General features: G+C 44.2%; 1 protein-coding gene across 1 annotated transcript in view; it reads right to left on the bottom strand.

The window, feature by feature from the left end:
* Nucleotides 1-217: 217 nt before the first annotated feature.
* ERCC6L2 (ERCC excision repair 6 like 2) overlaps nt 218-11,689 on the bottom strand; it is a 144,026-nt gene continuing 132,554 nt past the window's right edge. Inside the window, exon 20 of the mRNA XM_019478065.2 lies at nt 218-471. Within this exon, the coding sequence (XP_019333610.1) occupies nt 465-471 (7 nt within the window). The 3' untranslated portion in view covers nt 218-464. The remainder of the gene's footprint in view (nt 472-11,689) is intronic.

Here is an 11,689-nt window from a genome sequence, read left to right as displayed (position 1 = left end):
AACAGCATAACTGAGACATTGTACAGGCAGTCCTCGGACTTACGACACAATTGGTTCCTGAAAACTGCATCTTAAGTAGAAATGTTGTAACTCCAAACCAATTTTTTCATAAGAAACAATGTTATAAATAGGGGACTGGTTCCTGAACCAAGGCCCAATACCAATTTTCACCAAAAATACCCCAGAATTTTGTACTCGAACAATTATAGATGAGTAATATAGCTACATTAATGTATTTATATTGTAAATAGCAATCATATTGATTTGGAAGAACTTCTTTGAGGTGACTTTCCTGGACTTTTTGAAGGGTTCTTGGCTGGAGTCTTCTCAGGAGTCTTGGCTGCAGGTTTTTCTGGAGTCTTGTCTGCTTTCTTAAAGAAAGTATCCAAGGAAGTTTGGACAGATGTTCTCCAGGGAGATGGGCGATGCAGTGAACTTGTTTGCTGGCGCGGCATGGCATTGGATCAAGTGCTGTAGAGTTGAAACAGGGTGTCAATTTATAAACATTGTAAGTGCGAAACTTTGTAACTTGAAACATCGCGTATACACCCCCTCCCCCCTTAAATGCAGATGCCTGATTTGCAAAAGGATTCAAACGATAAATTCAAAAAGAAAAAAAGGGTGAAAAAGTGATTCTTAGGACAAAAGATTGTAGGATGCAGTTTGTACACACTGACACAAGATACAGAAAACCACCAGGACAGATGTGTGAGGAAACTTTGATCACTATACCAAATACCAGTATAGGCAGCAGGATCAAGCTAGACAAGCCCTATTTAGCAACACATTTGAAGGCAGTCATAACTGTAGCAACCAGATGCTAGATAGTGCCTAAATTCTGTCTAAATCCTATTTAGAAGTCTTTGAGACCAAACTGGATCCCTCCCTCCCCCCATTTGCTTAGTGAGTAATAGATTGGGTGCAAGAAAACAATCTCATATTTATTCATAGGTACTTAATTAAGTTGCATAAAAAGGATCTCTCTGTCGGTCTTTTCATAAAAGACACACGTGATTTCAGTGCGTTATCAGTAAAGTTGAGGCTCTTTAGAACAGGGGTGGCCAACCCATAGCATGTGCCACAAGTGACAAAAGATGTCTGTGTGGGTGGCATGTGGCAAACTGGGGAATAGAGACTACAGTAGCAGATAGGGCAGGGAGCAGAAAGCAGAACAGCAGATCAGGTAGGGGAATGGGATTGGAGTGGCACTTGGGGAGGGCGTGGGGCTTACTTTCTGGTACTCCTTCCAAAAAGGTTGGCTCCCACTGCTTTAAAAGTGCAATGTCATTTTACTTCTTCCTGAACAGTTGTTAGAAAGAACATCTGTTAAATGTCCCATCCTGGGATGTCCCCTTTAAAAATAGTCATCTTCATGTCATTCATTTGAATGTTATCAGCATAGATATAAGTGCAGGTCATAACGTGAATTTGAACAGAATAATCAGGTGTCCCAGACATAAGCATGGTACCACCTGAACACTCTCTCATGTTTAATGAGATCTTTCTTTTTTTAGCTGATATTTTTTTTGGTGAAACAGTGAAATCATCTGCCATTTTGATCCTTGAGTTTTGAACTCCAGTAGAGACGAACATAGCAAACAGTTTTCAGTGAACACTTTAAAAAAAAGGGGGGGGGGGGGGTTCATCTGAGAATGTAATGAAGAAACAACATACCAGGCATGTGATGCTTTATACAGTGACAGAATTATGTAAATTGTAATCTTCTGGAACAAAAACAAAGCAATCTAACCTTTCTACACTCTTGTACCAGTTAAGAAGATTTCAAGGACGTGGGATATAAAATGTGGATGTAACAGATGAAGGGATCAAGGGAATTATTTTTCAATAGATTAATTACTTAGAAAAATATCAGAAGCAAAAACACATGGGTGAATATTATTGGAAAAATAATTGGTTTTCCTAAAGATGTTTTCTTATCAATGGACACTGCTTCCAGTTCAAGTCATGCTTAAACACATAACCATATGGGATAAGAGAGCAACAACTCTGCTCAACTAGTTTCTGAAGAGGTGAATATCCAGTTATTCAGTGGTATATCCAATAATATTTATGTATATCAGGTTAGCTCACCAGTGCTTTTGAAAGAGAATTATTGTTAGGCTTCCTGAAGCCACATTAGCTGCAATAGTCATTGTTTGTTCTTCCATGGTGGCATGCAGTGCGCCATATCCCCACGAGTACAGTAAAATATGAGTACTGTCTTGCCTGACAGTAAATCATTCAGGGAGGACTGGTCCCTCGGTCCTGCCCAAAGAAGTAAAAAGAAGGGGGTTGGGTTTGCCTAAATTATCCCAATATTTAGCCATCTTGGAAATAAAAAGCATTCAAGAATGATATGTTAAAAATGAAATGTTCAAGAACATAGGCATTAAAATGTTCAAGAACATGTCTTTATGACTTTGAAAATGCAAGCCTGAAAGTTCATTTGAAATATGTCCTGTGCTTATGATCATATATAATAAAGTATCATAAATTTACATGGCTCAGATATGTTTTCTGTCCCAGGGAATTTACTACCTAAAAAAAGACATGGCAGAAACAAGACGTGACATAGGACAATAGCAGCTAGGTTGCTGAATGCTGGAAGCTGTAGATGTAAAGAGGCAGGGGTATGCCTTTCTTGAGTACTCGTTGCTTTGCATCAACTCTTTACCCCTCTGACCCAGTAGGGCATTTCTTAAGTTCTTAAGAAGATTATAGAGAGCACACTACCTGCAAGATTGAGGTTAACTGAGACTGATAAAGACCTGCCAATACTTTTCCAAACATGTATCCCATTTTAAATGTTTCTCTATCTAAGTTCTTTTCTTCTGCTTATCACCACAGCACCTACCAGAATGAAATAAAGCAAGAAGGGATCTTGCGAGTAGGCTAAATTTCTCCCTGACCCCAGAAAATTGCTGGAATTTTTGTGTATGATAACATCTCCTCTTCTCCCTGTTTATTTTCTTTTTCCCGCCAATGTGGCGAGGCTGAGTCAAATAACTGTGTTTTGCCCTTTGCTCTGAATATGGTGAGATCTGTGCTCATCCTCAACTTCTAACAGGGGTGAGGGCTCCATTGTCTTGAACTGGCTGCCAAAAGTAGCCTGCCCTCAACCCTTGTGAGCTTGACCTTTGGATTTGACAATAATGTTGCTCCTGTGGAATGTGACTGTCAAGGGAGGCCCCTGGAAATGTTCTCATTGAAGTAGCTTTAAAGTCCGTAGTGAAGAGAAGGATGACTACCTTGAAAATGTGCCCAGCAGCTTTCTGTGAAGAGCCAGATTAGCACAAAGAAGGCTGAGGTGCAAATGCTGTCAAACAGCTGATATTGCCCATGGGGTGGGCAGCTGTATTTTGGACTAGATGAGATTCTTCAACGTTTGCATGTCTTCTCAAGTGTAAGGTCTCCCAGAGGTCTAGCTTGTAAGTCCTGAATAAATGGATTGCTGTGGCCAGAGCACCATTCTGGAGGGTGAGACTATTTGGAAGACATAGGTGAAGGGCAGCGTTTTACTTCAGACATTGCTACAGTGAAAGAGAGCCACGTGCATGATCCAAGGGCAGGAGAACAGGCCCTATGATGAGAGGCTGAGAGCCATGGGACTCTTCCCCCTGGAAAAGCACAGGCCCAGGGGGGATCTGGTGGCTGCCTATAAGTATATAAGGGGGTGTCAGGATCTGGGGGAACGCCTGTTCACCAGAGCACCCCAAGGGATGACAAGCTCTATTGGTCACAAACTTCTCCAAGACCATTTCAGGCTGGACATAAAGAAAAACTTCTTTACTGTCCGAGCCTCCAAGGCCTGGAATAGGTTCCCTCTAGAGGTGGTGCAAGCATCTACTCTGGACTCCTTTAAGAAACGTTTGGATGTTTATCTTGCTGGGATCCTTTGACCTTAGCTGACTTCCTGCCCCTGGGGCAGGGGGCTGGACTCGATGATCTTCCGAGGTCCCTTCCAGCCCTAATGTCTATGAAATCTATCAAACAATAACAAGCCACAGTAAATGCACTGGCTATGGAATAAGGTGCCTATTTGCAGGCAGTTGGCCATGGGGGTGACTAGCTATCCAAAATGCTCTTTTCCCACTATATCACTGCTGCCTTCCTACGATTCAGTTTCAGCCAGCTGCTTTTTGTCCATTTGCTGATCTCAGACAGGCATTGAGATAGTTTGGCAATAGTGCTATCAATGCCAGAAGGAGTGATATAGAGCTAAGTGTCATTGTAATGCTGTTGACAATGGAGGCTGTGATATCACACTATTTGACTCTGGTTCTATGTAGAGATTGAAAAGGTTAAGTGATAAAACTAAGCATGGAGAGTCTCTGTAGATGGCATGTTTGGGAGCAGCTAAGTGCCCATCAGCACTGTCTGATTGATTTAAAAAAGCAGAAACTTATTTAGTTCAGTGCTTCCCTCTTACTACTTGCTGTTACCTTCTCACAGATGGACAGTAGTACATTGCTATCAATAGTACAAGACACACAGAAAGATCACCTTCTGTAACGGACATCCTGCTCATGGCCAAGAGAGAGCCATCTATCATCATGACTAGTGCTGTTGTTAAATGTCCTATTCTAAGATCAGACTATAAGGGCAGAAGTGCAGAAAAGCAGATAAAAATGGTGTAGTATGCCCTGAGAGGGAGAATGGACACTGAGCATGTATGTGCTAGTTTTGCAGGTTCTGGTGATGAGTACTTGAATATGAATGAACTACTATACCAGGAGTTGTCAGCTGGGGGTATGCATACCCCTGGGGGTACTTTGAAAGGTGCCAGGGAGTATGTGGGGGCGGGTGGGAATGGAGTGCCACCACCCTGCACTGCTGCCTCATAGGAGCGGGGGTGAGGTGAGAGTAGGGCTGCACAGATGCTGTGTTGCCACCACTCTGCTGCTCACCATGCCCTTGCTCTGAGTCCGACCACTTGCCACACTCCACCCTGTGCTCCACATCCGGCCGCTCACCCCTGCCCCCACCCCAAGTACACTTATTAAAAAAGGGGGTCATTGGAGGTACACTTATTTAAAAAGGTTGAAAATCATTGGCAACATGTAGGAGGTGCATATGGGTGCACGTACACCCCCTGAGATTGGCGGTGCATCCCCTGCAATTGGCCGCCACTGCCGCTGCCAGCGGTGCTGCGGGCAGTCACTGCTCGCCGTCCCCCCGCCCCTCACTGCCAACACTGCCTACAGCATCTATGGGCAGTTGCTGATCACTGCTGGTCACCACTGCTGCCACTGCTGGCAGTGTCTGCGGGTGGTCACCGACTGCTGGTTGGCACTCGCCACCCCCACCCACTGCCAACACTGCCTGCTGGAGCTCCCCATTCACTGTCGCCATGCCTCCACTGCCACCACTACCGCCACTGCCTGCAGGCAGTTGCTGTTCCCCCCCCAGCCTCCAGGGGCATGCGTCATTCATGTTGAAAACCCCTGTACTATACACTTGATGACCGGTATGCTTTTTAGAGATGACATTAACAGAGTCATCAGAGAAATTAGTTGATTGAAAGCTTTCCAGCATTTCTGTTTGGGTTGGGTTATGGTCGTACTCAGGGTCTTGAGCATTTTTTATCTGCATTAAGAGGTCTAACCAGCTCTGGTCTAGCCCTACAAAACATCAGAGATAGAGGGAGTCTGGCTGTACACCTATGCCTGGATATTACTAACAAGATCCCCCAGAATAGTCAATTCTGGTAGGAGATTTTGAACCCTAGCCCTGCTGCCCGCTTCCAAAATGCTGAATGGACCTTCTAACCAAAAAGTCCAATTAGCCAGGTGCTGACCTTAGAAGAGCCCTGGCATAGTACACCTGACGAGGTTAGAGGGCTGTGCCTTAGTGGAACTTCTATTGAACTGTGCAGCTGTAGTGTTTCAAATAATCAACAGTGACAACAAAAACAGGGAATTGGAACTCCTTAAAAAGAAGAAAAAAATCATGACAAATTAGCTTTATCAGTGGTATTCTTCAGTAAACTCCCTGGAAAAGGGATTTGTTAATACTTCATCTATGGCATAGTGGCTGGAGCACTGTGCTGGGAAGTCAGTGACATGTGAGTTTAAATTTTCTCTAGTTGAAGTGAGGCCTGGAACCCTGGTCTTGTTTTCTGTGAAGTGGCCTAGGCATTCAGTTTTGGAGCTAAAGCTCCTTTCTAGGACTTGTACTCAGGTACCCAGCGACCCAGGTATGGCTGAATACTTAGCATGCACAATAGCCATGTGGGAGCTTATAATAGAATAGCAGATGGTGTGGAAGTGCCAAAAAGGCCATATATGGGACTGGAAAATGACCGTTTAGGTGCATAAAGGGAAATGGAGTTTTACTTCAATTTTATCATTTTGATTGATCTTGTAGACTTTCACTTATATTAAAAATTAGGCTTATATACTATATGCTATATTCATAATGCATGTCTTAGAAATGTTAGGTATTGTATTTACTATTCTATAAGAAAAAAACTAAATTAAAACGTTGAATTGAAAACAAGACTTCCCAAGAGTATCAAAGCAGTGGTCCAAAATCAAAAATGCTGCTCAGAGATTTGCTTCATACAAAATATCAGCTTTTTGTTCCCCTTTGGAACAAATTTTGTTCTGAAATGGGATATTGCCTGGAGAATTGAATTCCCTGTTCCCAACCGGCTCTTTTCCTATTGTTCCTGTTGTCCAGCTCCCAGGATCCAAACAAGCTACATTTCAAGCTCCTTTTCCACTGCACACATCCTCTTTGTGCTGGGATTGTTCTGCTCTTGTAGACCAGTGGCCCATACACACAGGGGACATGAAGCCTGCCTACTAGGAACAGCAGGGGGCACTCCATGAGTTCCGCTCTGCCTGGGATTCTTTACAGCCAGGGGCAGATCCAGGATGGGGGAAGTGATGCAGTCATGGCTGACTGGTGCCTCCCGAGTCTGGGGGGGCACCAGATCGCAGACTGGAGGGGGTCCCCCAGCAGCTGATTTCTGATCGGCCGGGGGGGAATCCCCCAGTGGCAATTGCTGGTGCTTCCAGGGTGTGCATGGCCTATCTCAGGGGGTGCATGTGCACCTGCATGCACCCCCTACGCATTACCAATGAATGCAGTCACACCCTCTTTTTGGCTGCGAGCTCTTGAACTTCTGTCTGACTGAAGCCACTGCTTTCACATGGCTCTGGAGCCCAGAGGGTGAGCACTGCTTCTGCCACTCATGCCATCCTTTCCCATGACCCTGAATTCAGCAGGAAGGGAAAAGAGGGTGAACAGAAGCAGCATTTACCCCTGGGCTCCAGAGCCACATGAAAGCAATGGGTCCAGCCAGCCTTTGCCCCAACCAGCTGATGCCCTCAGGTGGAGCTCTGGCAGGAGCCTGCTGACCGGGCAGTGAGCTCAGATCACAGCCACAGTGTGGGGGATTGCACCCCCCACCCCCATGCCCCATTCCTGTCTACAGCAAGATCAGCCGCTGACATTATGAAAGCCATAGGGTTTTACCTCCTATAGGATAGGCCTGTTGGACTACACTACTTAGCATCCTAGGATATAGGGAGAAGGTGGGTTCTTTGTTCAAACCTGTTTGCTCAACAATCGCAGAGAAACACTTTGGTCAACTGCTTTCATTTAAAAAGAAACATATGCAGTGTAAACAATTAAACAAATAAATAGCATGGCGATGAGTAAAATACCAAAAAAAGGAAATGACCTGAATCCTAGTAAATATGAAGGAGCGGGGCAGTGGTTAAACACAGATGAAACTCTAGCTATGACTGTTACCAACCCAGAATGATTTCATCACAAGCACAGCTGGAGAGGCTCCAAACTGCCTAGATGTAACTGGAGCAGGTGACTGTGAATTGCTGGTTCTTCACTAGAGTTCCCAAACCACTGACAGTTGGGCATTTGCACCCTCTGCTACTGGCCTTTAAGATCAGAGAGTCGGTGCTCTCAGCGATGCCAGCAGATGTCCAGTTTCAGAGATGGATAGCTGCATGAAGGGGGGAGGAAGGAGGGAGTTTCTTTATAAAGTTTATGAAGATGGGTAGTCACTTAAAATTTGGCTTTCGATGTAGTGCAATGTAAATGCAGTAATTGTATTTACAAGATGTAATTGATAACATGTTACACATCCTGATTTTTTCCCTTTAAACTTTTCCATAAAATGAATTATTTCACTCTGTCCTGATACTGAGCCCCAAAAGAACCTAGTAAAATAATCTCAGTGGTCCCAAGCAGGACAAGGACTGGCTACTTGACAGGCAAATCAACGTTCAGGGTGAGCACTGAGACTCGACAGTTTTCCTTTGCTAGCCTTTATACAAATATTTTTTTTACCCCTATATAATCAGTATAGATTACCATTTATGATTCCTTTTTAAGTTTAAGTTTTGAGAAAACTCAAAATCCTAAATCAAAACTATGAACCTGATTCACATTTTACTTGCACCTCTTTGTCAGTAGTGTAAAGCCATGGATTACCATTCAGTTACTTTTGAGTTACACTAGTGTGCAAGTTCCAAGTTCAGTCCTAGGTCAGAACTGAGCATATGCATTTTGGATACGAGGACAAAAAGATGCATTTTGCTTAAGGCAGCTCAATCATATTAACTTAGCTTGATTGAAAATCCTTCTTCACATCCATGTAGATAGTTTAGCAACTTCAGATGAGTGTGAATATAACTAGCTCAAACAATAAACAGGTCTATGCATATGGGTGCTTAGGTGGGGATTTCCATTAAGTTCAGCTCACTTGATTGCAATTAAATGTTATTAAACTACGAATAGAAGAAAACCACAATGAAGAACATATGAATGTTTCTGAGACTCACTGATTATAGAGGAAGGTAAAAAAATTAGAGTGATTCTTCCGTTACAGAAAACCACCTTCCTTTTTGCATCACACAAAAAAGCATCAATTTATTACAGTTTGCTTGAATCTAGAACCAGTAATCATTTACATTTATTCAACCTTTGAGCCAGGAGGAGTGCAGAGTAGAGTTTGAAACAAAAGCCTTTGTCCTGGTGAGTTTTGCACGAGAGGTAAAGTTGTACAGCAGTTCAACTTTAAATGCACCAAGGACCTGAAGTAGCCTGGTACAGGAGTAGGAGTGTCTCTGGAAAGTGGATGAGCAGCAAAAACTGCAGATGTATTTTGTACTTCGAAAATAAAACATGTCACGTAAATGGTAAGTGTCACTTATTGGATAGCAGGACAAGTAATGAAAAAGTAAACATAATCAAGCTAAGGGTCTTTTTTGATCCACCATGCCAATAACTGCAGGAGTCTTTTCAGGCTAATGATCTTTCAGCAGTTACTTGTATTAGTTCAAGAGTACACTAACTCATGCATTAATTTCAGCTTCACTGAAGTTACTGCTTCAAACCCTTTTGCTTACATGCACAGAATAAAGCAGCTTATAAAACATCTACTAGAAAGACATTGTCATTCAACCACTAGCAACAATGATGGGATCCAAAGAACAATAAAAATGAATATACTGTTAGTGCCCTTGCCTTACACATGTCAAGCACAGCCCAGAGGAAGGGGGAATAGGACTTCAGCAGTGGTGGGAAGGTGAAATGAAAAGTATTACCCAACTTTGTAGTCTTGAGGAATGGGAGAGAAACATCTGGAAGATGCAAACCCTGAAAAACCCAACAACAGCCCTACAGGCTCTTGTTTCACCACAAAACAACACATTTGGCCTCCATGAACCAGAAATCCGGGCAAAAGGAAGCAAAGCATGCAAGATAAGGAGCATATATTATACAGCTAGAGGGTTTGTTTTTCTATTGGGCCTTAATTAATCTATTGCTGTTGTATGGGTGAAACGAGTACTGGAAGATTCTGAGAATGTACATACTACAAAATTGCCTTTATTGCATGAGCTTATAGTGGAAGGGGGAGTGCATGCAGCTTATGAGCATAAGCGTTATCTTCTGGTTATTTTTTTGTGGCTCTCAGCATCTCTGTTGTCTTCTGCCCATCCAGCAATGATGATGTGTAATGGTAATTTTTCATAGATTTCATAGACATTAGGGCTGGAAGGAACCTCGGAAGATCATCGAGTCCACCCCCTGCCTGAAGGGCAGGAAGTCAGCAGGGGTCATAGGATCCCAGCAAGATAAAAATCCAAATGTCTCTTGAAGGAGTTCAAAGTAGGTGCTTGAACCACCTCCAGCAGCAGTCTATTCCAGACCTTGGGGCCTCGGACAGTAAAGAAGATCTTCCTTATGTCCATCCTGAAACAGCCATGAAGGAGTTTGTGACTGTTTGACCTTGTCATCCCCTGGGGCACTCTGGTGAACAGATGTTCCCCCAGATCCTGGTGAGCACCCCTGATAAAGTTATAGGCGACCACCAGTTCACCCCTGAGCCTGCGCTTTTCCAGGCTGAAGAGTCCCATGGCTCTCAGTCTCTCACCAAAATGTCTTTTTTCCTGACCTCTGATCATGCGCGTGGCTCTCCTCTGCACCCTCTCAAGCTTCTCCACATCCTTTTTGAATTGTGGAGCCCAAAACTGGACACAGTACTCCAGTTGTGGCCTCACCAGGGCCGAGTACAATGGGAGAATGACATCCCAGGATTTGCTTGAGAAGCATCTATGGATGCATGCCAACGTTTTGCCCACTTTACTAGCTGCAGCATCACATTGAAGGCTCATGTTCATCTTCTGGTTAATCATGACCCCCTCAAGTCCTTTTTGTCTGTAATGCTAGCCAGCATAGCACTGCTGAGCCTGTAAGCATAGGTTTTTCCTCCCAAGGTGGAGAACCTTGCATTTTTTGGTGTTAAACACCATCAGGTTCTAGTCCGCCCATTTCCTGAGCCTGTCAAGGTCAGCCTGGATCGCCCTCCTGTCCTCAGGTGTGGATGCTTTACCCCAAAGTTAGGTGTTGTCGGGGAACTTGGCCAGTCTGCTTCTGACTCCAATGTCCACATCATTAATGAAGATGTTGAATAGTATAGACCCAAGGACAGAGCCTTGAGGGACCCCACTGGTCACAGCGCACCACAACGATTGACTTCTGTCAACCACCACCGTCTGGGTCCGACCACAGAGCCAATTCCCCAGCCAGCAGATCGTGGTGAAGCCGAGGCAGCAGATAGCCAGCTTTGCTAGGTGGTGATCATGGGATACCAAATCAAAGGCTTTTTTAAAGTCAAGATATACGACATCAATCTCTTCCCCCTTGTCCAGGTGATATGTCACCTGGTCATAAAAGGAAATAAGATTGGTTGAGCAAGACCTACCCACAACAACGCCATGCTGGCTATCCCTCAGGATGCTGCCATTGGCCAGTCTGTTAAGAATGGTCTCTTTGATAATCATTTTTAAGACCTTGCCCAGGATAGAGGTCAGGCTGATGGGCCTGTAGTTTGCCAGATCCACTTTCCTCCCTTTCTTGAAGATAGGCACCACATTGGCCTTCTTCCAATCTTCGGGCACTTCACCAGAGCGCCAGGAGTTCTCAAAGATCCGTGCCAGGGACTGGGCTATGATGTTAGCCAGCTCCTTGAGTACCCTGGGGTGTAAACTGTCAGGGCCAGCTGACTTGAAGCTGTCCAGCCTCTCAAGGTGCTCCTTCACAAGGTCAGCATTGATAGAGGGTAAGGGATCACCCTCACCCAGGCGTTCCTGTCCTGTAATGGGTGGGGGCGCCCCTTGGGATTGGTGAAAAACCAATGCAAAGTACCCATTTA

The sequence above is a fragment of the Alligator mississippiensis genome, chromosome 3 (genome assembly GCF_030867095.1).
Source record: "Alligator mississippiensis isolate rAllMis1 chromosome 3, rAllMis1, whole genome shotgun sequence".
Taxonomy (NCBI): Eukaryota; Metazoa; Chordata; order Crocodylia; family Alligatoridae; genus Alligator; species Alligator mississippiensis.
This window is presented reverse-complemented; position numbering and strand designations above follow the sequence as displayed.